General features: G+C 47.1%; 1 protein-coding gene across 11 annotated transcripts in view; it reads right to left on the bottom strand.

The window, feature by feature from the left end:
• ANKRD26 (ankyrin repeat domain 26) overlaps nt 1-26,252 on the bottom strand; it is a 1,120,330-nt gene that overhangs the window by 193,795 nt on the left and 900,283 nt on the right. For all 11 annotated transcript variants that reach the window (XM_085653113.1, XM_085653117.1, XM_085653121.1 and 8 more), the window contains one exon: nt 1,052-1,184. In XM_085653113.1, coding sequence (XP_085509239.1) covers nt 1,052-1,184 — 133 coding nt within the window. The remainder of the gene's footprint in view (nt 1-1,051; nt 1,185-26,252) is intronic.

Here is a 26,252-nt window from a genome sequence, read left to right as displayed (position 1 = left end):
CCCACTCCTCAACCAGGCCCCGGGTGTTCTAGGGTCCGCCCCGGGTCTCCCGCAGATGTCCCACGTCGATCGCAGCAGGGACACACGTCGGATGTCTTCCGGCACTCGATTCACTGCAGCTGGTTCACTGTGACGATCTTCGCTCTCCGTCTCGGCCGCCACGCGAGGCCCCGGTCTCCTCGTTTCGTCCAGGCCTCACTGCATACCCGGCCAGCTCTCAGGCTCTTATCGCTTCTCGAGGTCTGCAGTAGCAATATTATGTGCAGGACACCTTCCCCTCCTCAGATTGCACGATTGAATTCCGGATGATTGTGGCGGATAGACGGGGGATGAGGGGGATTAGCAGAGCTCAGCTAAGCTGCGGCCATCACGCTTCGTGGCTTAGAAACGCCCCCTTAACTTTCTCTTTTGATAGACAAATGAAATCAAATGACTTCAGGCACTTCAAGCCTCAACAAATATGTATTATAACAAGCAGCAAATTTTGCATCCTTGGCTGTGCAATTGGTGGACTTTTTATCATTTGACATAAAGCTAACTTTTCAAGTTGTATCTGGCACCTTTGGGCAGAGGATGCTTTCTACCAGCATGCCTAAAATCAGTTCAATATTGATAACAAGGATTAACATATAATGCACGTGCAACTGTGGAACCTGACTTTAATCACTTGGTGTAAGCAGAACACACAAACCACACAGAACCTCAAAAAGCTTTCCAAAGTTCCTGAAAATGGGAGGATTCAAAATTAATGAAGTGTGATAAAGTAATTTACACTGATTTTAAGATATCCTTTACTTAAATACAGATCTTGAAAATGTTTGAAAAAGGTCTTGCCTGTTGATTTTCTACCAAAAGAAACATTTTCATTGCAATAGAAAAAATTAGTCATCTGTATATTAACAATATTTGTATTTTAGCATACTGCAATAGAAAACCTTTTAATAGAAAGGTATTAAAAATATGGTCACTAAATCTATTAGAGACAAATGCCGAACAGATACAATCACTTAGTAACATCCAACAAAATGAGAAAGTATATAGGAAATGTTACCTTTGCCTTTAGCCGAGTCATTTGGTTTTCTGCGTCATAGTGGTCCCCAGAAACAGTATTGAATTGTGATCCTACTTCTCCATTTTCAAATTCTTTTAGTTTCTTCTTAGCTGATTTTAAAAGTTTTTTCATTCTGCAAATCAAATGCATTATAAACATCTCCAAGAGTTTGTTTGTCACATTTGTATGCACGTGAGTAAAAAATGTCAGGTGTGTGTGTGTGATTGTGTGAGTCTCTCTTGTAGGGTTGACCTTCATCCCAATATATATTAAGGGGAGGGGGTTAGGCAGCCCCCACCACAACCCTTAATTGGCACTGGGGACCCAATTCCCGGGGTCTAGTTCCAATAACAAAGGAGAGGGGGCCGCATGTAGCCTCCCTCCCGAAGCGTTCTTGGGCCTGTGCACCTCATCGCCTTTGGCCAAAATCTACTGGGATAGGAGCCTGCAGGTTCCCCTCGCGGAGCCTTATTAGGCCCTGCGGAACGCGTCCCCTGAGGCTGAGTAATCAATAAAGGGAAGTGGACATGCAGCCCGCTTCTCTGAACCCAGGGCTCAAATTTAAATGAAAGGAGAGGGGGCCCACAAAGCCCCTCTCCACAAGCTTTACATAGGTCCAAGAACCCCATCTCCCGGGTCTGTGCCTTATTTAAAAGGGGAGGAGGCCCACGTACCCCCCCTCCCTGAACCGCATTAGGCCTCTGGGACCCCATCCCAGCGGCCAAATATAATAAAAAAGGGGAGGGGGCCGCACAGCCCATCTCCCCGAGCCATTTCAGGGTCCGGGGACTCGATCCCCCGTGCCCATCAATTTTTGTTTTTAAAGGTTGAAAGGGGAGGGGGGGGGGGGGGAACGTGGCTCCCTTGTCTGAGCCTATATTGACCATGGGAACCCCTGGCTTCCATTTCAAATATGTAGGTGCCCCGGTGCCCATCTGGGACACCCAAACTGCACAGGTTTCCAGGAAGAGAGAGTGAGTGTGCTAGGGTATTCTCATGTAGTATTACTATTAGGCTCTCAAATAACCAAATACTTCTATATACATATGGCAACAACTGGAACTAAACCATGGCTTCTGAAATGTGAGGAGCGTGGCCAGAAATGCAGAAAATGTCTCCCAGCTATGCCTGTACTAACCTCCCCCATATATTTATTTATTTTTAAGGTTTTATATAGTGCGAACAAGACCCTCACAGTTATCAGAGCGCTTTACACTTGTTAAAGAACAGAGACATAAATAATCAATAGAAATATAGTGAGAAAGAAACATTACATGACAGATTCCCTGAGAGAGAGAGATCGCCTTCTTGATAGGACAGATAAGTCAAAACAGAATTATTACAAGCGAGTCGTATCCTGAGAGAAGACGACGGGTCCAGGTTGGCTCAGCGAGAAGAGTTCCAAGGATCTAGGGCAGAAATTAGTTCCGGAGAAGTAATTTAACTTCTTTCTTGGAAGATGCCATCGAGGGGTTCAGTCTGGTTTCAGGGGGAAGGAAGTTCCAAATTCTCGGGGCGATGCCAGAGAAGGCTCTAATATAGTAGGTTTTCTTTTTTGAAAATGTCTGAGGTTTCATCAGGAAAGTGCAGGTGGTTCTAGAAGATCTGGAGTCCCCAGAGAATTCAAGCTTCTGAGCCAGGTAACTTGGGGAGCTGAAGTATAGGGCTTTGGGGGTCATGCATGCAATTTTCATCTGAATTCTTGCTTCGTAGGGAGCCAATTTAGTGATTTTAAATCAGGAGCAATATGGTTGCTTCTTTTCAAACCAGTGATGAGCCTTGCCGCAAAACTGAGGGAGGCTCTTAAGTGAGCCATTGTGGATTTGGATAAGCCGCCCATGGTTGGGCTGCCGTAGTCCAGCTTGGGAATCACTAGAGCTTGGACAGCAGAGTTGAAGTCCTTGGGGGATAGGAAGGGTTTTAGTTTTCTTAAGATGTTCATTTGGAGATTCGCTCCTTTGGTGGCAGCACTAACATGATTCGGAATTGTTAAGGTTCTTGTCAAGAATAATTCCTAGTGATCTTGCTGAGTCAATGACGTGAGGTAGGCTGTTAGTTGATTCATCCAGTTGTTCATGACGGGTGGTTTGTTTGGGAGGTGCAATTAGGATGAATTCTGTTTTGAGATTGTTATGTTTGAGGTGGTTGCATGTAATCCAGTTTTTCTTCTTTAGGGTTTAGTAGAGGGCTTTGATGTCTTCAGGGGAGGAGAATAATTGGGTGTCATCAGCGTACATGTGATAGCAGATGTTGGATGAGCTCAGAACCCATGGGTACCCTAAGGTGACAGGCATAGACTTAGACATGGATTGTTTAACTTTGATTTTTTTTTAGATCTGTTTTGCAGAAAGGAGGTGAACCAGTTTAGGACAGTCCCTGAGAGCCCCATCTTGCGTTCTAGTAAGTTTAGTAGAAACTCGAACATAACAGTATCATTGTTCATTTGTTTTGGTCCAACAATTTTAGTGTATCGTCCACTATATGTATAAGAACCAATTCGGTGCTGTGCCCTGGTCGCAAGCCAGCTTGGAATTGATCAAGAAGACGGAATTTCTCTATGTGGTGTACACATTTTTCAAGGAGCTTTGCCAGAGTTGGATTACTAGAGATGGGGCGGAAGTTATTTAGGTCTGTGTGATCAGCCAAAGTGTTTTTTTTTTTTTTTTTTATTTTTAGAATAGAGGTGACAGCCTTTACGCAATCAGTAATTGTGCCTTGAAGTAGAGCGGCATTAACTATCTTGGTCCAAAGTGGGAGAATTGAAAGTTTGATCTTATTGAAGAAGCTGGGGGGTAGCGGTTTGTTGTAATGGTTTGAGGATTTCAGATCTACTCCAGTTGTTAGAATGCAATTTTCTTCAATGGCTTTGAAGGAGATCCACAAAGCATTGTTTTTGAGGATGTGCTCTAGTAGACTTGGGGGTACCATAACCCAGGCTGGAGTGAAAGGTGAAGAGACGGTGTTTCAGAGCCCTCTGTAAATCAGATATATTTTCTGTCTTTTCAATGAAGAAGGAGGCAAATTCTTCACAATTTGGTTGCAGGCTGTTGGATAGGCCAGTTGATTGAAGCTTAATGAGCTCAAATAGCTTTTTTGGTCTGTTTTTTTGCTCGATCTAGTTGCTTTCTGCAGAAATTAGCTTTTGAGTTCCTAATGCTTTGATACATTTGAGTTCCTAAGTGATCTCAAATGCTTGAGGTGTTCAAGAGAAGGTGAGGATCTCTACTTTCTTTCAGCTATGTCAGATATGTCTTTCAGTCCAGGCTACCATTGTACCATAGTTTGGAGTTGACATTATTTTGAGCGTTAAGTGTGCGACCGAGTCTAGAATGTTCTTCATGGAGCTGGCTAGTGGCTTGTAAGATCTTGGACTTCTGAAAAGTCTCCAGGAGTCAGAAGGAGGTTATTAGTAAGGATGTCAGAGAAACAGGAGCAGAAAGAACAGAGCAGAAACAGCAGCAGAGTAGGCTATAAGAGAACACAAAACAATAAACTTGAAACAGCCGCAGAGGAGCAGAAACGAACAGAAGCAAAGCCCAGACAGAACAGAACGCCTTATTAATATAACAACATCCGACAAGATGGCGGTGGGGAAGGAGCTCTGATACGGAGTTCCGGACGTCAGGATCATGATTTTGTGAAAATCCTCGCCCCCCCCCCCATAGGAACAACGTAGGGATATCGAACTATAAACGGAACTTACCGGCCGTATGAAAATCAGGAAGTCGAAATCCAGAAGCCAGAAGACTGGCTCGACCCGAACAGTGTTTGCACTACACAGTATAGTAGTGCCCGAAGATCCGCACCTCGGTACCCCCTTGCCACAAAGAGGCACCACGGAGGAATCGACCAGCGAATCACACCGTCGTTGGTCCCGGACCACCAGCGTACAGCACCGTCATCGGTCCTGTGCCGGCTTCGGGCCCCGCGGACCATGGGACCCCTGGCGAGCATCTGGCGGCCATGAAGAGGTCTGCGATCGGGAGCATGGCAGCCAGCAGGACAGTCTGTTAAATGCCCCCTTCCTGATGGTGCAGCCAACACATGCGACGATGTAGCTGCGAGGAGGATCACTGAAGCGCCGACCCTCGGGCGATTCCTGCTCTGGGGAGGGAGCTGTTCGGGACCACGCCTGGGCGGATCTCCGGTCTCCCGCCCTAGACGAGAACGCCACACTGTCACCGATGAGTGCTGGGGAGGTCAAATAGAGCGGGCTTAATGCTTCAATTCCCCAGGGAGGGGCTTGCCCACATGGCGCGCAGCCCGGGGAGGATGGCGAGGAGGCCCCGATGAACCAGTGTTCTCTGTGCTGGCATAAAGATTGCATCCAGTTCAATCTGACTCAACTTCCCACTGATTACTCAACTTGTTATTATTCGTGTTATGCCGATGAACCGCTACGGGGTGCCTGACCTTAAGATGGTGGCATACCGGTACATGGATAACAAAATCACAGGATCTAATCTACTCTAACCAATTGTTGGCTGAACACCAAAGTCAAGTCCTGCGACCAGCACAAGCAGCGGCCAACATGAGCTCCATAACCAGCTAACTCAGCCAAATGACGGCTATGCCACAAATCTAAGAACTCTAATTGAGACCTCCGGGAGGCCTGACTCCAAAATGGTGGCCACACAGGGCCAGGTACTCCGGTAATAAAGTCCTCCACAGTCCTGATGTACCCAGCGGTCACCAGACATGCAAATAAAGAAATAAACAATAAACATCTTCAATCACAGCCAAATTAACGTAAAGTCACAACTCTAAGCCCCACAAATTCAACATCCTAGACCCCAAAAAGGAGTCCACTCGGGGCCAGGCACACAGGTGACCACGTCCTGCGGCCTTCCATACCGGACTACAAAATGGCAGCTCCCTGAGTCCAGGCACACCCTTGACAAAATTATTTTCTACAGAGAGGGGCAACCCAGTCAATCAACCTAACACAGCCATCGAATACCTCAGGCTCCAGGTTGGTCACTGTGACGCAAATAGATAAACCAGGACCTAAACTCTAGAAAATCAACCAAGTAGCATAGGTCTTAAGCAAACTGTAGCATTGCGGTCCTGCAAGCAGGTAATTCTTAGCACCCTACACTAATCCGGCGACCAACAAGGTTACAAATGGAGTATCTCAACTAACCTCATGACAACCCTGACAAATCGAGCACAAGTAACAACAAGGTACGGTCAGAAAGCTGTCTAGAAAGAGCCTGTCACCCATTACAGTACACTCTTTAGTCCACCCAGCTGGAAGAACTCAAGGAAGACGTCCACTAATATCTCCCGAAAATTTAACGTCCTCCTCAGATCGCACCTCCCATCCCCTGACTCCTATCCCTCAATAGAATAACAATGCACCCACAGAACAGAACAAATAGATCACAGGACAGTCCAACCCCCCTTCGTGTCAACCAAGCACATGGCTTAAAAACCCCATGGCCGGAACTAATTTTCCGTCATCTACCCCTCAACCTCTCACCTAAAGCGAAAAGAAATTTTAAACACAGGCTCTTAAGACGGCACCAAGAAACACTAATTGCAGACATATACCACTGCTCCTCAAAAAGGCATGCAGAAAATGGACCTTATTTTCCACACCCAGAATCCGGCGGGATGGAACTCCACTCTCAGATACCACCTCCACATCTCTAAAACTATTAGCACTCCTCTCAGCTGCAAACTAACGTTTCTAATACCTAACTTCCACACACGAAACGGCACCACCTTTGCGACCATTTACAGCAATGGAACAGTCCTGTTCCAAGCAAACAATGACAACCTGGATGCATTTGACTCACTCTTCCCCATGCTACGTATCGCCTTCACTCACCTATCCCACTCTCACTCGAATTTAACCCTATCCTCGAGCCAACTGTCCCTGGAAAACTACGAAAACAATCCCTCGATTCAAACCCAACACTCTAAGCTATCTCCCACCAGCCTCATTATTCCCTCCACCTCCCCCCAATTTAAAAAACCCTTTTAGACACGCCAAACACAAGGCTCATTCAAAATGTTACATTACAGCCCTTCTCCAGTCGCCCCCTCTCCCAGTACCCCCCGCTAGCAACCAACGAAACCGAAACAACATTTCACAACCCACCCCAAGACTTCCCCCAAAAACCTCACAGACACTAGAAGCACAGGGAGCCCCACCCATAAGCTAAACATAAGCTCTCCCCAAACACAACCAAGCACCCCCATGCATAGAAGGCCAAACGCTGGACTCACCGAGACTAAACCCCCCCACTCCTTCCTCCATGAGTACAGCCAAAAGATTGGCACGACTGGAATACCAGCTAGATATAGTCATACAGGGTATTAATAAAATCTCGGCCCACCCAGAAACCCACACACACACACAACACACACAACACACACACACCACACACAAACACACACACCAAACACAAACATACACACACCACACAAACACACACACCACACACACACACATACACCCACCCCAAACACACACTCCCACCAAACACACATCACCACAAGATACAACGACTCAGATGGAAGACAACCCCCCCTTAGAACTCAACCACATAGACCTAAAAGGACTAGCACCGCAATGTCCATGCAAGAGGCAAGGAATCTCGCTGAATGCTATAAAGTAGCTCCAACCGCTGCCCCTAGCTCTGTGATACAAGTAATCACTGGAACATACCACTCCAAGAACAGTAAGACCTCCAGCTCACCTCACCAATATTCCTATGGCTCCCGCAAATGAGAAGCTCAACACCAAGAAGGTGACTAATTGCATGCTCATAAACTGCAGATCTGCGATCAAACATACAACTGAACTAGCAGAAACCATCCTAACACAAGACATAGACATCACGTTCATCACAGAAACCTGGCTGAACGAATCCTCACCCCCCATCTTCGAAATGCTAGTACCGCCGGGGTTCTCAATCATCAACAAGGACAGAAAAAAAACGGTGATGTGGGGGGACCGCAATCATAAATAAAAAGAATATCTCGATAACAGAAACAGACTCCTTCAAATACAATACATTGGAATACCTAACCGCCACTGTCAAGACGTCAGACAACAAATTGCTTCACTGTCACCTCCTCTATCATCCACCTGGCAACACTTCCGCATTTGGAGAACATCTGGCAGACCCGATCATACACTGCTCACTATCAGACGCAAACTACATAAGTCTAGGAGACCTAAACCTTCACTGGAACGAGGTAAACAACCCTCTGATACAATCCTTAAATGAACTCCTACACAATAACAATTTGACTCAACACTGCACCGAACAAACACACAACAAAGGCTCAATCCTGGATGCCATCATAGCTTACGAAGATTCAATCACCATCGACTGTACCCTCCCTGTTGACTGGTCAGACCACCATCTCATTCTTTTTCATATCAATCAAACGACACATCAACCACATAGCACTAACGATCACTTTCACTGGACGAGAAACCTGAGACAGGACCCCCTCGAAGAAATAGTAGAAAGGCTAAATACACTTTCCCCCTCCACCGCAGGCGACAGGTTCACAAGAGAACTTACCTCACAGTGCAATGCGGCTATGACCGCCATGCTGGACCAAATAGTCCCCCTGAAACGGAAAAAAACCAAGACCCTCACATCGAGATCATGGTTCAACACTGAGCTAAACCTGAAAAGAAGACAGCTAAGATCTGCAGAAAGAATTTGGCGCAACAACCCTTCAACAACCCACCTTGAGCAACTCAAAAAGGAACGTAGGAACTATAAAAAGCACATCATGAATGAAAAATCCATCCGCTGGTCCCTCAATTACGAGTCATCGCCAGGGAGTGCGCCAAGGACAGAGTTAAAAAACCGCAAAGATTATCCATTGTTTATTAAAAAAAATGCTCAGCCTATATCGGATCAGGACGTATTACATTTAAACACAGCACTACCAGTGTCACCAGGGGAAGATATTCCAACTAGCTCCCTGGAACCAGTATATGTTTCTCCATCTACTCAGGTTTTTGCTTCGGTTCTGGCTAGCCGAGTTCTTCCTCAGTCAGTCTTAGAAGGCCAGCAGCAAGGACACACAAATATATTGGTCTCATCTGACCAGCCTCTGTTGCTCGAACATCTGCCTCCTGTTAACGCATTAAACCGACAACTGCTGAATTGCCCTCAGCCCCAGGAAACCTCTCGGATAGCAGGAGAGAGGCTAGATCAAGACCAAGTGGGCAATACTGAGAGTAGGGGCTGGCAGGATGTGGAAGGTATGACTACTGAAGTTACACAGCAGCTCGAGATAAAGACCTTGCTTAATCTCAGATTGGATGAGATTAGGGCAATGAAGAAATCGCAGGAGAGTGAGATAGCTGCTCTTCATCTTCGCTTGGAGAAGATTGAGGAATCAGTTGCAGGAGTTCCTGCAAGATTTCAGGAAGCGGAACTCAGGATAGTTTATTTAGAGGATCAGATGAGCTCCATGATTCAGAAAATCAATTCTGCAGCATCAGATAAGGCAGTACTTGAGAACAAGCTTGATGAACTTGAAAATCATTCTCGCCGATCTAACCTGCGGATTGTTGGAGTGCCTGAAGGGATTGAGGGTATTAATACTCTCTCATGGGTTGAAACTTTTATTAAACAGAAAGTACTCCCAGATTTTTCCAGAGATCTAACATTAATAAGGGCGCATCGGGGTCCGGCACATTCTATTCCTAATGCTAAGTTCCCGCGTACAATTCTTATTAACTTTTCTGATTACAGAGTTAAGGAAAAAGTTTTTTCAAAAGCAATTCAGCAGAGACAGTTTTCTATCAATGATGGGACTAAATGTCAAATTTTCCCTGACATGTCTGCTATTTCAGCTCGTAGACGTAAGGAGTTCGTAAAAATGCTGTATTTGTTTAAAGCTCAGGGAGCTCAGGCATCGATTGCACAGCAATCTAAGTTAAGGGTGTTGGTTAAGGGAAAATTCCATATGTTCTCACGAATTTCTGTTCTAAAGTGAATTTGTGCCGTCATGTTTTTGCATGATGAGCGGAGCGGAGCACTGTTCTCCTTTCTCTTTTTTTTTAATAACATTTGGGGGGGAGGGCCAGATCATCTGGGGTGCAGGAACAGGGTACCTATATTAGCGAAGGAGGGAGGGGATGTGGCTTGTGGGGTTCAAGGGGATGTCCACATTTCCTGGGTTGGGTTGTAGGGGTGGGATTGAGGTTGGGGTAGAATTAGGCATACTAAAAAATGAACAGGAAAAATATGAACTGATCAGGATTAGAATCGTTTTTGATGGAAATTTTGGGAGCTATGGAGAAAATCAAATAAAATGGGGCCAAAAATGCAGAATATAAAAATTGTCACTTGTAATGTTAATGGGTTACTTAATCCCCGGAAAAGTGGGGCTATCTTAAACTGGATAAGTACTCTCTCGCCTGAGATCATATTCCTACAGGAGACACATTTTAGGACGAATACTCCTAAGATGTTACTTCCAAAGAAATATCAGTTAGCATATTTTTCTTCTGCTATTGCAGCTGTGGGTGGAGTAGGTATTGTGTTATCTAATATCTATGACTGGCAGGTCAAGGAGGTGCGACGAGACGGGAAAGACAGATGGCTATCGGTTCAAGTTAAGTTACAGGAAATAGTTCTTGATTTGCCAAATTATTACGGTCCCATCGAGGATGATACTGAAGCATTGGGTCAAATATATCAATTAGTGGCACAAATGGAAGGGATATTAATTCTAGGAGGGGATTTTAATTTTATTCAGAAGTTGTCTTTAGACACATCTAATAAAACAAAGCGACAACTCAAGCCCCAAACGGCAAAAATAATAAATAATCTAATAAAAGATTTCTCGTTAATAGATCCCTGGAGACAGGGCCATCCCAGTCTTTTACAATATACTTGTTATTCGGCAAGATATAGATCAGCCTCCCGACTTGATTATTTTTTAGTAGATAAATCAGTTGCCAATGGTCCGGCAGAAATATTGGCCAACTCTTTTTCAGATCATTCTCTAGTTTCATTTACATTGAGGTTAGATATAGCTGTAAAAAAAAAGTCCAGATGGCAATTTGATAAATCTTTATTACACGATATTATTTGGATGACGGAAACCAAAGGGTTTATTAAGGAGTTTTTTCAGTTTAATTTAGATACCGCCCTGTTGTTTATGGTCTGGGAGGCATTTAAATCTACTCTTAGAGGTCAAATTATATCTTATAAGGCAAGGACAGGTAACCAAAGGAAACAAAAGATTTTGCAATTACAGACTGCTGTTGAAGATGCTAGATTAAAAGCAACCTTAACGGATACCCCAGAACTTATTAGAAAAGAACAACTTCAAGAATTAGTTAGAGCTAAGGAAAATCTAAAGGATTTTTTTTTATTAGAGGAAATAGCAAGGAGTAAGGCTTATCAACAAAAAATATATGAGGAAAGTCAACAGATTGGTAGGTTTCTGGCTTGGTTCACGAAATCTCAGAAAGCTGCACAAATAATTATTCAAATAAAAAATACAACAACTGGTATATTAGTAGACAATAAGTCAATAATTGCTGAGGTTTATTTTGGCATATTTTAATCAAATTTATGGAGAAATACAGGCTATATCAGGAAGAATTTTTGAATTATTTTGAAGCATTAGAGCTACCATTATTGTCACAACAACTTCAGGAAAGATTAAATGCTAAGATAGACATTGCTGAAATTCAATCTGTATTAAAAAATATGCCTAATGCAAAGGCCAGTGGAGCGGACGAGTTTCCCGTGGAAATATATAAGGCATTTCAAGAAGAATTATTACCCTTTTTGGTAGAACTTTTTAATAGGATTAAAGAAGGTATAGATATTCCACTACATTTTAAGGAATCGGTATTAGTTGTTTTCCTCAAAAAAGATAAAGACCCTACTAATCCTAGTCCTTACCGTCCGATTAGTCTGTTAAATACAGATTATAAACTGCTCATGAAAACATAGGCGAGAAGGATAGCCCCCTGTGCAGAACAATTGGTGCATATTGACCAAATGGTTTTATCCCAGGACATGTGATGGCATCTAATACATATTATTTAGTTCAAGCCATTGATTATTTTTCTATTAATAAATCTAACGCGGTAATAATGATGATGGATGCCGAAAAGGCTTTTGATTTGGTTGATTGGATAGCCCTGTTTTTTATTTTGGAAAAATTTGTACAAATGTTAAAAGATATATATAGCCATGCAGAGGCTAAAGTCATTATTAACGGTTTAGAAGCAGGAAGAATTAAGATTAAACGTGGCACACGCCAGGGATGTCCATTATCTCCTCTCCTGTTTTCACTGTTTATTGAGCCTCTTGCTATAAAAGTCCGTGAAAGCCTGATGATTTTGCCTCCAATTGAGGGGATGGCAAAAATTAAGCTTTATGCTGATGATATTGTTCTATATTTAGAAGCCGGTGCAACTAATATACAGAATGCTTTAGATGAGATTCAGAGGTTCACACAGGTCAGCGGATATAAGATCAATCAAGCGAAAACGGAAATTTTAACTTTCAATGTGATTCCCTCGGATATTCCATTATCTATTCAGTTAAAATCATTGTGTTCAGTAAGATACTTGGGGATACACGTTACAAGTGACTTTGGGCAATTATTTGCCTTGAACTATATTAGTACACTCACGAAAGTAAAAAAATTCTTAGATAAATGGTCCCTGCTGCAATTAACTTTAATAGGGAGGATATCGATGATTAAAATGTCTGTGCTCCCATTGTTTTTGTTTCTTTTTATTAATCTTCCTTTGAAAATTCCGATTTATTAGTTTAAGGAATTAGATCAAATATTTAGAAAATTTGTCTGGAATGGTAAACATCCTCGGGTTAAAATGGCTACATTACAATTAGATGTTACATCAGGCGGATTGGCACTCCCACATTTTTCAACTTATTACCAGGCTTCGTTAGTTAACTTACTCTCTCAAATGGGTCAGGATAAGTCTGTTTATGATAATTTTTTGAGAAACAAAATGCTGAAGGAGAGTGCTATAAGACTTCCTGTGATTTTACGCCTGGCGAAACTTACTAAGAAGTCTAGATATAAGGTAATATTGATTCTAGCTGAAAGAACACAGTTTTTTTTTAAATCACAAGCTATTCCGGCATTCCATGCATATACCGTTATTCAGGATTCTGAAGTAGGTGGTTTGAAACTCTCTAAAGGGCTTTATCGGGTCTGGCAAGAATCAGGTTTTAGACAGCTCGGGGATTTTTATAATCATGAAACATTAATCTCTTGGGATATAGTTCAAATGAGAATCACTACAATGACCACTGCTCTTTCTCTGAGTTTTCTACAGCTAGTGAATTTTCTTAAAATTAATTATTCAATGCTGGGCGAAACCATACATCAAATTGTTAAACAAATGACAAACAGAATGGTGGGGGTTGGCAATTGGTATCGCCTACTTCATGAAAAAGCACATTCTGATGAGATTATTACGAATGAGTTACAAAAAAATTATCCTGAGACAGGTTGTAGGTTTAATGTTAAAGAATGGCAACAACACGAGGAGCCTAGCGCGCACCCAAGATGGCCGCGTAGGTGTGAGGCTCCCGAGGACCTCCGCGACCTCCTGCATAAATCCTGACCGAATCCTGTCCTAGATGAGGGGACTGTGTTTGTGAACCCGAACTGAGGTGACGCCCGTTTTCCGTTTTCAATTCGGACTTCGGACACTGGCGGGAGCACCGATTAAGGTTTGCGGCCTTCTCCACACCGGCCCCCCGTACTGGAGTTGTGGGGCGATCCGGCGACAAAGTGAATAACAGCGGCGGGCAAGGCCGGGCGACTCGCGCACCCCGCACTTTCACTTTCGCTTTTGCGCCCTCCCTGCTGCCAGGCGAGGTAGGGTCGCGAAGCGGTGTGCGGCGGTGTGGCCTCGTTGGGGTGCCCTGCCGGCCCGCCGGCTGCGGTCCGTCCTGCGGAGCGGTGGTCGCCCCCCCCCAGAGCCCTTGAACGGGATTGTCTACCCCCTTTTTGAGGAGATTGGCTCGATTTGGGGACCGCGACCATGGCCACAAAACAAGATGGCGACCGGGCTAAAGTGAAGTCTACCCGTCGTGGCGCGGCCCATCAATCCAACAACATGGATCGCTACACCCTCCAGAAGGGGTCTCCAGAGGCGCTGCGTAGGTCCCCTACGGGCCCGACTGATGCTCCTGCTCTGCCCACGGACCTGACCCTCCGAGACGTCATGGGCGCCATCGCCGAGATGAAGGCCTCGGTGGACCAGCGCTTCGACACTCTGGCGCAGAAGATCGACTCGGTCCTCGTGGACGTGGGCCTCGTGAGAGCCGATCTGTCAAAAACAAATGACCGGGTCGATTCTTTGGCCCACTCTACCTCGGGCCTCACATCTGACGTGGCGGCCCTCCAACAGGAGGTGCGCAGGCTTGGCCAGGCGAGCGCCCTGATGCATCGTCGACTGGAGGATTCCGAGGGTCGGGCCCGGAGAAACAACGTCCGCATTATCGGGGTGCCGGAAGGACGCGAGGCAGAGGCAGCGGATCTGTTTGTGGAGGACTTGGTCCTCACCCATCTCCAGCCTCGGGGGCTGAGTAAATTCTTTGCAGTGGAACGTGCCCACAGGGTCCCCGGGGGTAGGCCTAAGGCCGGAGCCCCTCCGAGGCCTCTCATCGCCCGGATTTTCAATTTTCGGGACAGGGACGCTATCCTGCAGACTTCCAGGCTACAAGGGCCGGTCAGACTTGATAATATGGATATAAATTTCTATCCTGACTTTACTCCGGCGGTCCAAAAGCAGAGACTGAGCTTTCTCGGTGTCAAACGTCGCCTACGGGACCTGAATCTCAAATATGCGATGCTTTTTCCGGCTAAGCTGAGGGTGGAGGTGGATGGCCGCACGCACTTTTTTGATTGTCCCGAAGCGGCCGGGGACTGGCTGGACACTTTGCCCGGAGATCGGGGCCGGGGGGGTGGGGGGGGAGCGGTTGGTGGGGAGGGCCCGCAGGATCAGGACTGAGGGACTAATGGTAGGCCTTGCTCGGGACTGTGTTATTGTCACCATTGACTGTTAGGGTAAGTGCCCCTCCTGTGGAGGTCGTGTGGGGTCTCTTAAGGGGTCTCCCTCCTCCTCTGGGGGACTAGTTAGTTTTCTTTCTATGGGGCGACAGGCACACTGCACTTTGGGGGGGCTGTTTGGGCTCATGCAGGGGTGCAGGGTGGGGGGAGTTCTGTTGGGATGGGTGGGTTGGGGTGGGGTGTGGTTCGTTTCTACCGCAAGGCAAACCCTTCATTGTATTGATGTTTTTGAGATGCTCTCCGGGGGACAAATGATGGCTTCTGTATGTGATGGGGGGTAGGGACCTGACTTTGTTGTCCTGGAACGTTAACGGACTGGGTGATAGGATCAAGCGGGGTGTGGTCCTGCAATATCTGAAACGGATTTCGCCTGATGTGGTCTTTTTGCAGGAGACGCACCTCATTGGTAACACCTTTTGTGCCATGAATCGGCGTGGCTATCGTTTGGTGGCCCACTCGGGCTTCACATCTGGCTCACGAGGGGTGGGCATTATGGTCAAGACCTCGCTCCCGCTAGAAATAGACGAGGTGCACCATGATGAGAGGGGACGATACACTGTCTTGGTGGGGAGAATGGAGGGCAAAGTAGTCGTCTTTGTCTCAGTGTACGTCCCACCGGGGTTACAGTCCACCACCTTTGCGGACCTGGGACGCCTCCTGCTTGACCTTCCGGGGGGGCTTCTGGTGGTTGGGGGGGACTTCAATGCGGTGGCCTCTGGGACTATGGATCGTTATCCCCCTAGGGACCTCCCCCGGGCACAAGCGTGGCTGTCTGGCCTTTTGGACACACTGGGATTGGTGGACTGTTGGCGTCTAAAGCATCCCACTCAGCTGCAATACACCTTCCATTCGGGGGCCCATGGTAGCCTTTCGCGGCTTGATCATGTCCTTGTCCCTGCGGCCTATGCCGGGAGAGTGGGGGAGGTGCGCCATTTGGCGCGGGGTATTTCAGATCATTCCCCACTCCTGTTGCATTTTGATGTCTTCCCGAGGGGGGAGGGCAGGGTAGCTCCAATCAATGCCTGGTACCTGCGCGACCCCACTATTCGTGCGGACTTGATTAAATCCTTGCAACGGTATTTTGAGGAGAATGTGGGGTCTGTCTCGTCGGCCATCTCCCTGTGGGAGGCTTTCAAGACAGTGCTTAGAGGGGAGGCCCTCTCCTTTATTTCTCATGCCCGGAGGCGCGCACAGGAGGAGGTGACCCGGGTGGAGGTTGAAATTACTGAACTGGAGGGTGATCTGGGGAGTGGGGTGACTGACGCTGCGCTGCACGTTCTACACCTGAAGCAGGCGGCATATAGGTCCCTCGTCACGGAGGCGGCCAGGGGCCTCAGCAGGGAGCAACAGGGGAGATTGTATGATGTGGGTGATAAGGCTGGCAAGTTGATTGCGTGGTTGGATAAGAAGGAGAGAGCTAGTCGTGTGGTCCCGCTGATTGAGAGAATGGATGGTGTACGTGTTACTGAGCCGGAAGGCATTGTCTCTTGCTTCGCAGATTATTTCCGCGAGGTATATTCCCCGGTTTCTCCCTGCCCGGAGGAGGATTCCCATGCCCTGCTGCGTGACATCGCGCTGCCCTCCCTCTCAATGGAAGACAGGGAGTTGATGGATGCCGCCCCCACCTCGGACGAAATTGCCCTCGCCATCCGCTCGGTCGCTTCTGGCAAGGCCATGGGCCCGAACGGTATTCCTATCGAGTTGTACAAACTGCGACCGGATGTACTTGCACCCCATCTCCGCGCAATGTTCCTGGCGGCCCACTCGCGGGGCTCCCTCCCGCCGGACCAGCGTCTGGCTACCATCGTGGTTATCCACAAGGAGGGGAGACCGCGAGACCGGGTCACATCCTACCGGCCTATCTCGCTCTTGAACGCGGAGCCTAAAATCCTCGCCAAGGTGCTCGCCAACCGGCTGGTCGGCGTGGTGGGCGATTTGGTCCACCAGGACCAGTCCGGCTTTATTCCCCATCGCAACACGGCCCTTAATCTGCGGCGCTTGCACGGGGTGCTCGCGCGTGTTCCGTTCGTGCGGGAGCCGGCCATCTTGGCGTCCTTAGACGCCACCATGGCCTTCGACACGCTCAAATGGCCCTACATCTGGGCGATGCTGGCAAAATTTGGATTTGGCCCGGGATTCATCAGTTGGGTCAAATTGTTGTACTCGGACCCATTGGCACAGGTGGTGGTGAATGGTCGAGTCTCGGCCCCATTCGGGCTGGGACGGGGCACGCGACAGGGTTGTCCCCTGTCGCCGCTCCTTTTTGCACTAGCCTTGGAACCCCTGGCGGAGTGGCTGCGGTGGCACCCTTCTATCCGTGGTCTCCGTTGGACCCCCGAGTATGAGGACCGCGTGTCCCTCTACGCTGACGATATCCTTCTGTACTTAGCCTCCCCGCGCAAGTCACTGATTGTCCTGGTCGATGTTTTGCGCTCCTTCGGCCGTAATTCAGGCCTTGTCATCAACTGGGCTAAATCCTGTGTCTATGTGCTTTCCGGGGAGGCTCCTGTCCTCCCTCGGGGTTGTCCGATCCAGATTGCCTCGCAGGGATTTCGATACCTGGGGGTCTATATTACGCTGGACCCGGTGGCCCGCTACGAGCGAAATTTGCTTCCCCCCCTCCAGCGCTTGAAGGAGGACGTCGCACGCTGGCGGCGCTTGCCGCTCTCGCCGCTCGGCCGGGCGGCATTGTTCAAGATGATGTCATTGCCGCGCTTTCTGTACGCTCTCCAGAACACTATGGACTTGGTCCCGGCGCGCTACTTCCGTGAGGTGGAAAGCTTGCAGCGCCGTCTGTTTTGGGACGGGAGGCCGCGTATAGCTCTGGCAAAACTGACGCTCCCGTGGTACGACGGAGGGATTGCCCTCCCGGATATTAAGCGGTATTACTGGGCCTCCCAGTTAGCTGCAATTAATCACGGTTTCTATGGGCCCGCCCTAAACCCGGCATTTGAAATGGACAAAATGCTCCTGCCCGGTGGCGACTACAATCGAGCGCTCTACACTAGCGTGCCCGATTCCCGCTTGACGGGACCCACGCGTGTCATGGTGCGAGTATGGCACGCGGCTAATGCAGCTATGGAATGGAAGGACCGTTTGACCCGAGCGTCACCGTTGTATGCGTCGGAGAGGCTGGGCTCTTTGTGGACCTCGAAGGGCTTCGAGAGGTGGGACATGATAGGCATCAGTACAGTGGGAGATCTCTGGACGAGGGGAGGATTCAAAACATTCGAGACGCTGCAGGCGGAGTTTCAGCTGCAGGGCAGTGAATACTTTCGCTACCTGCAGGTCCGTCACGCACTGGGTTCCGTCTTCCCAGACGTGGCCTCCATCCCGGAGTCCTCCCCCCTGGAGGATAGAGTGCTAGATGGCCACGTTCCGGACAGTACGATCTCCCTCATTTACAAGAAATTGATAAATGACCGCTCGGGCTTACTGACTGGCCTCCGTGAGGCTTGGGTTGCCGATGGGCTGGAGTTGGACGACGAGGACTGGATTTCCGCGGTGGCCTCTCCGAAGGAGGTGGCCATCCCGGCTCGCCTTCGCTTCGTCCAGCTTAAGATACTCCACCGGGTGTATATGACGGGGCCAAGGCTTCTGCGTATGGGCTATGCCGAAGACGGATTGTGTAAGCGTGGGTGTGGTGCTTTGGCGACTTTTTTGCACATTCTGTGGGAATGTCCGAGGGTGGAGCGATTCTGGCGTGGTGTGCATGAGGTTCTGCGAGCGGTTACGCATGTCGCGCTGTTGCCTGAAGCGAGGAGATGCTTGCTGAATGTGTGGGAACCGACCGATTACTCGGTTCCGCAGACGCGATGGGTGACTCTGGGATATATGATAGCTAAACGTGACATTGCTCAACTGTGGGGATCCCAGAGGCCCCCGGCGGTGTCAGCCTGGAAAGAACACATGGATTGGTGCATGTTCCGAGAAAAGGTGGTGTATGTGGCGCGGGGTAAGCCTGGGGCATGGGTGAAGATATGGGGCCCCTGGAACGCCTACCGCGGGGGTATTTGCGAGCCGCCGTCGTTGCCTCCCACTTCACCAGCTCCATCCCCCTAGTTGACCCCTTCCCTTAGCCCCGGGCACATTGTTCTCCCAGTCCCGGATCTGTTTCCCTTCCCCTCTCTGGATTTCTTTGGATGGCTGGGGTCCCCCACTGGAGGAGCACGTGTCGTCATTTTCGATCGCGGGTTGCCTTGCGGGTGTGGTTTTATGTTGTTGTGTTGTATAAAACGAAACCGTATTGTGGGCTCAGAGTCATGTGGCCTACGTTGTTGATACCTCCTCTTTATCGTCTCTGCAAAGTCAGGTGCCTTATTGTATGTATGTCATTTGCTTCTGTCACTTTAGCGGCCGGCCGGAAGGTTGTAGGCCCATACTTGTATATACTTGAGATTGCAATAAACGGTTTCAACAAAAAAAAAAAAAAAAAAAAAAAAAAAGAATGGCAACAGCTCAGCGAATTAGCAAATAAAGCACTTAGAGGCGCACATTTTAAGAGAATGAATTTTTTGTCAAGATGGTTGTTGTATTATACACCTCAGAGATTATCTAACATGTTTTTAACATGTCCCAATCGATGTTTCAGATGTAGTAAACAGGGTGAGGGCGGATGGGTACATATTTTCTATGAATGTAATGATTTACAACAATTTTGGCAAGGGGTTTTTGCTGAGATTTCTCAGATTTGATCTGTAACAATTGAGCCATCCGTCACCCTGGTGTTATTTGGTTCCTCAGGCGAGGTAAAAGGCTTAACAAAAAAACAGCAGTATTTTGTATTGATTTCAATTGCTGTAGCCAGGTCATTGGTTCTTCAAAATCGGAGAACCGTTAAACAACCGACCATAGAGCATTGGTTCAATAAGATGGTTCGGACCTGCAGATTCGAGAAGGCCTATGCTAAACGTGTAGGAGCAAGTGCGAAATTTAGGAGGATCTGGAAAAACAATTCTCCTACTTTATCCTAATTTTATAATGCATAACGCACTTTAGGAAATGTTGGATTATTTACAAAGTGATTAGAGATATTTGTTGTTCTTAGAATCATATGGACTCGCTATCATTTTGTTTTTCTTGATCATGATCAGGTCAGTCATAATATAAAATTTAGGGAATATTATTAGATAATCCGTAACCGGGAATATGTTGTTTTATACCAGACAGATTGTATTTTATTGTAATTGATTATGTAAAAGTTTTTCTCATGAATTATAACTAACTTTCATTGATCTTATCAGAATTCTTTGATATTCTGTTGAAAGGAATGGTATTCTCCTCTAATTATTTGATTTCATATGTTTTATTGGAGTTATTAATTGGATGATTACATTTATTTTTTCCTGTTCTCAATAAAAATATTTTAAAAACAAAATGAATGAAAAATCCACCTTCGTCTGTGGTGCACTCAATAATGCTAAAAATCGCCCCAAAGAACTATTCAATATCATCAGACAACAAAGATCTAAACCATCACCTTCTGCAATTCCTGCCTCCAAAGACCTATGTAACAAATTTGCCAATTTCTTCAATGAACACATTTCAAGATTAAGCTCTCATTCAAGGATCACATCCGTCCTCCCAATGAAGACACTCTACTCTACAAAGAAGGCACGATCCCACTCAAGCAATCCACAAAAAACTGGATAATATTCGAACCCATCACTGAAACCAAAATTATTGAACTGACTACTAGATCCCAGCCTTCTGCACACATTGAAGACCCTCTCCCTGCCTAACTGGCAAAAATATCCAACCCACCATAGCCCCACGCTGGTCGGAGATTATAAATAGCTCCCTGAAATCAGGAATCATGCCTGACTGCCTCAAAATCGGTCAGTAACACCACAACTGAAAAAACCAGGCGCTGACCCAAATGATCTCAACAACTTCAGGCCTGTCTCCAATCTCCCATTCCTAGCAAAACTACTAGAAAAATGTGTTCTTCGTCAACTCATCAATCACATGGAGATCAACGATCTCCTCGACCCACACCAATTGGGCTTTAGAAAAGGATGCAGCACAGAGACTGTCATTTTGAATGTCATTGATGACATCCACAAATCACTGGACATGAACTGCTGCTGTCTACTCATACTCCTGGACCTTTTGGCTGCCTTTGACACAGTTGACCACAAACTACTCATCAACGTACTCAAAGATAGGGTAGGAGCAGAAAGGGTGGTCTTACAATGGTTCACCTCCTTCCTGCATAACCGCTCTCAAAGAATAAAAATCAGAAACTTCATGTCCGATCTACACCCTATAACCAGAGGCGTTCCCCAAGGCTCAGTTCTCTCACCCGGATTGTTCAACATTTACATGGAGCCACTCACCATCATTCTTAAAAAAGCCAACATACCCTTCCACCTCTACGCTGATGACATTCAGATCTACCTTCAAACCTCCTCCATAGCGGACATGCATAGACTCAATTACACCCTAATAGAAGCCCAAAAATGGCTGCCCCCAAATCTTTTGAAACTCAACCAAGACAAAACGGAAAACCTCCTCATAGCCAACAAAGAGCAGACCTCCCGAATCATGGAATGGTTAAAGTCTGTTGATGCTCTCAACTGCACTCTCATACCGGCAGACTCCGTGAAGTCACTGGGAATAACCTTAGACCCCAACCTTGACACGGTCAAACACATCAAGAACACCGCAAGATATGCCTTCTTCAACCTAAAACTTCTAAACATCAAACCCTTCATCCCTCCAAATGACCTTAAGCAAGTCACGCAATATCTTGTGCTATCCAGATTAGACTACGGGAACGCCACCCTCACAGGCACGGCTAAGCTACACCTCGCTCCCCTTAGATCTACCCTAAATGCAGAAACCAGAATGGTGACGGGGGTAAAGAAATACGAACACATCTCCCCCGCTCTCAAAGAGCTCAACTGGCTCCCAATGGAAGTGCGTGCTAACTACCGAACTGCCTGTCTCACCCACAAAGCCCTCCACACTGGCAAACCCACCTATCTAGCCGCCAAACTCAACAAAGCGGGACAGACAAGAAATCTCAGAAGCACCAACACTATGTTACTTATCCCCCCGAAAACCCAAAAACAAAAGACCTTATCTCGGTCTTTCTCTGGGAATGCACCCAGAATTTGGAATGCCATCCCTATGCATATCAGGACTAACCCTTCCTTCACAGAATTCAAGAGCCATCTCAAAGTACTCTTCCTCAATCAAGCTCTCTCAAAATGACAAAGGTGCTACAACTACTGATCTGACATCAACTGAGGATCCAGTCATTACGAGAAGAACAACTCCTTACAGCGTCTTACTCGTGTCTCGCACATTACTCTCCCTGACTATTACCACCTCCACTACTACTCTGCATTCGAATGATACTTGATTTATACCGATCAATTACCCATATTTGAACACTGTGTTTACTGTTCCACTCTGTGTATACTCAACTGTTATTTGACAAATGTTGTACAGCGCTCTGATATCTTCGGGTCTGGCTAGCGATATATAAAACTCCAAAATAAATAAAAAAGTAATAAATAAATGTCAATAATTAAGGTTAATGTTGTGCATGCTCCTTTTGCATATTTTTGTTTTTTATTGATTAAGCAGCATTTGTTCTTATGGATTTCAAAATGAAGAATGTGATTTAGTGGGGGTCAGGCCAGTCACAGGGGAGGATAGATTCTAGTTGAATAGAGTTAGCATTAGTGATGATAAGATCTAAAGTCGTTCCCTTGTTTTGAGTGGAGCGGCCACAGAATTGTATCAGGTTGAGATGAGCAAGGAAGGATTTAAAGCTGTTGACTATCGGGTCATTCAAATCATTCCAGTGGAGGTTGAAGTTTCCAAGGTAGATTTAGGTGCAGTGTTGGCCCGAGTTTGTTGCGCAGATTTCCATGATTTCTTCTGTGAAAGATAGGTTATCTCCAGGTGGGTGGCAGATTGTGGGTAATATGCATAGTGTTCTGTTGTTGCATGCAATGTTGATGCATAAATATTCACTGGAGGATAGAACAGAGGATCGTGTTTGACTGAGAGACTATTGCCGTGAATGCAGGCAATGTCTCTACCTGTCTGCTGGGTCTATCAGATCTGGTGATGTTGTAGCTAGGAGGGACTAGTATGTCCAGGATAGGTGCAGAGGATTCACTTAGCCATGTTTCTGTCAAGAAAAGGAGGTCAAGGTCGTGTGCAAGGATACAGCCAGCAATATACACTGCATGCCTTGAAGCCGATCTGCAATTGAGTAGCATACATTTCAGATGGGGGGTGCTCCTGGTAGGGGAGGTCTGAGGAAGGGTAACCTGCTTAAGGTTTTATTTGTTTACCGCTCTGTGATTAGGTCTCGGTTCTCTGTGTGAGTTTGCAGGCATGGGTTGGATTTGCCCCTGGTTGTCTATGTTATGAGGAGTTATAAGATACGAGGAGGGTGTGGATATCTTCGGCTGACAGTGGATCTAGTAGTCTACAGGGCCGAGTGGAGGCATTGGGATAGGGTTATAGTGAAGATTGCTATCTATATACGTACAATGCTAAATTAGCACAACCGCGTTAGATGTTAGAAAGCCATCTTGCCGCTTTTGCACACGACACTGTAGTCACATGTTATTAAGTGAGAAATGCTTACTCGACTTTGCTTCACATGAGAACTGTCTGTTGTTCACATCGCTAACAGTGAGCAGCGACCTTGGTCTGTACATGGTGTAAATAAACAGTCTGGGTCGCTAGACGGTGCATGTTGTTGGGTTCAGGTTGATCGTCCCACTATTTAGCCATAACACGCACGCAGCTGCAAATACCTGAAAGTTGGGTGCTTTTAATATTGCAGTGTTGCATGTTTTTCATTACATTTGGAAGAAGAACAAGTTACTTACCTTCGGTAACGCTTTTTCTGGTGGATACAGTATCTGCCTGTGGATTCCTCACCTTGTGAATATCCCCTGCGCCAGCAACATTCGGAAACTTTTGTAGCAGTCCACGCCGATGGGGTCGAAGATGACGTCACAGAGACACGGCTCCGCTCGCGACTCCACTGACGTCACCGGCTCCATAAGAAGACCTCCTCGGCGTGATGACGTCAGTTCCGCCCCTTTTTTCCGTGCCTTCGAGGCACACGGACGGACTGACAGCAATATGTACATAAACAGCATACACAGTACACAATATGCATATCAACACACACAGCGTGGAAAAGAAACATCAAAGCACTAGAAATAACCCAATGTCCTTGACAGTCATAAATACATTTGAAATCATCAATAGAATTACCGTCATAGAGTCACTGGAATAGAAGGATGGACAACGGGGAGGCGGGTGGGTCAGTGAGGAATCCACAGGCAGATACTGTATCCACCAGAAAAAGCGTTACCGAAGGTAAGTAACTTGTTCTTCTGATGGATACATCTGCCAGTGGATTCCTCACCTTGTGAATAGATTCCACAGCAGTCCCCGCTCCCGGAGGAGGGTGTCCATCCCCCTATACCAGAAAATCCTGAAGGACGGAACGGGCAAAATGTCCGTCCCTCCTCAGCTCAGAGTCTAAACAATAATGTTTTGCAAAGGTGTGAAGGGAGGCCCAAGTTGCCGCCCTACAAATGTCCTCCACAGGAACACCCCTAGACAAAGCAGAGGTAGAAGACTTTGCTCTAGTGGAATGAGCTCTTAAACCCTCCGGAGGCTCCTTACCAGCTAGGGAGTAGCAGATCTTGATGCATAGCACAATCCATCTTGAAAGGGTGCGCTTGTGCACCGCACGACCCTTTCTGCAGCCAGCAAAGCCCACAAAGAGCTGGTCATCAATCCTGTAGTCCTTAGTCCTGTCCAGGTAAAAGCTCACCGCCCTCTTAGGGTCCAAACGGTGAAGTCTCTCCTCCTCCTTGGAAGGGTGAGGGGGAGGATAAAAGGTAGGAAGGGTAATGGACTGCCCCAGATGGAAGGGAGTTACCACCTTAGGCAAAAACGCAGCCCTGGTCCGGAGAACCATTCGTTCAGCATGCACAGTCAAGAATGGGGGTTTTGAACTAAGAGCTTGAAGCTCACTTACTCTCCTTGCCGAGGTGATTGCAACGAGGAAAACCGTCTTAAAAGACAACAGTCTCAAGGGACACTTATGTAAGGGCTCGAAAGGAGAACCCATAAGATAAGTCAGTACAAGGTTTAAGTCCCACTGAGGTACAATAAAGGGAGTAGGAGGAAATTTATTCGTAAGGCCCTTGAGAAACCTAAGCACAATAGGTGATTTAAATAAGGACGGCTGATCCGGCAGGCATAGGAAAGCCGACAAAGCCGATAAATATCCCTTAACAGTGGCCACAGCAAAGCCTTGCTGGGCAAGAGAAAGAGCAAACTGCAGAATGTTAGACAAACGAGCCTTCAAGGGATCAATCGACCTCTCTCCACACCAGAGAACGAACTTAGACCACCTATAGGAGTATATGGATTTGGTGGAGTGTCGCCTGGCCGATAAAATAACATCCACCACATCCGGCGGGAGAGAGAAAGAATTCAGGTTGCCCCGTTCAATCTCCAGGCATGAAGGTGTAAGCTCTGGAGGTGGGGGTGTAGAACCTGCCCCTCCGACTGCGAGAGGAGGTCTGCCCTCAGAGGGAGACGGAGCGGAGGGCACGAGGAGAGGTGGAGAAGATCTGTGTACCACACCCTTCTTGGCCAATCCGGGGAGATCAATATAACTTGGGCCCGGTCTTGGCGAACCTTCCTCAGAACCCGAGGAATCAAGGGTATGGGAGGAAACGCGTAAAGGAGTCGAGATCTCCAACTCAACTGAAACGCGTCTCCCAACGCCCCCTGCATCGGATACTGGAGACTGCAGAATGACGGGCAGTGCGTGTTCTCGAAAGTGGCAAACAGATCCACCCGAGGAGTTCCCCACGTCCGAAAGACGTGACGAACTACCTCCGGATGGAGCCTCCACTCGTGGTCGGCAGAGAACTGCCGACGGAGACTGTCCGCACGTACGTTCAGCACCCCGGCCAGATGATTCGCCATCAGACAAATCCGATGGTCCTGAGCCCAGGACCATAGACGCAGGGCCTCTCTGCATAGACAAAGAGACCCCACTCCTCCCTGCTTGTTTATATACCACATCGCGGTAGTGTTGTCCGTCAGAACCTGAACAGACTGACCGCGAAGGGAA

The sequence above is a fragment of the Triturus cristatus genome, chromosome 4_1, assembly GCF_964204655.1.
Source record: "Triturus cristatus chromosome 4_1, aTriCri1.1, whole genome shotgun sequence".
NCBI lineage: Eukaryota > Metazoa > Chordata > Amphibia > Caudata > Salamandridae > Triturus > Triturus cristatus.
Note: the sequence above shows the minus strand (reverse complement) of the source record. Positions and strands in the feature narration are given on the sequence as shown.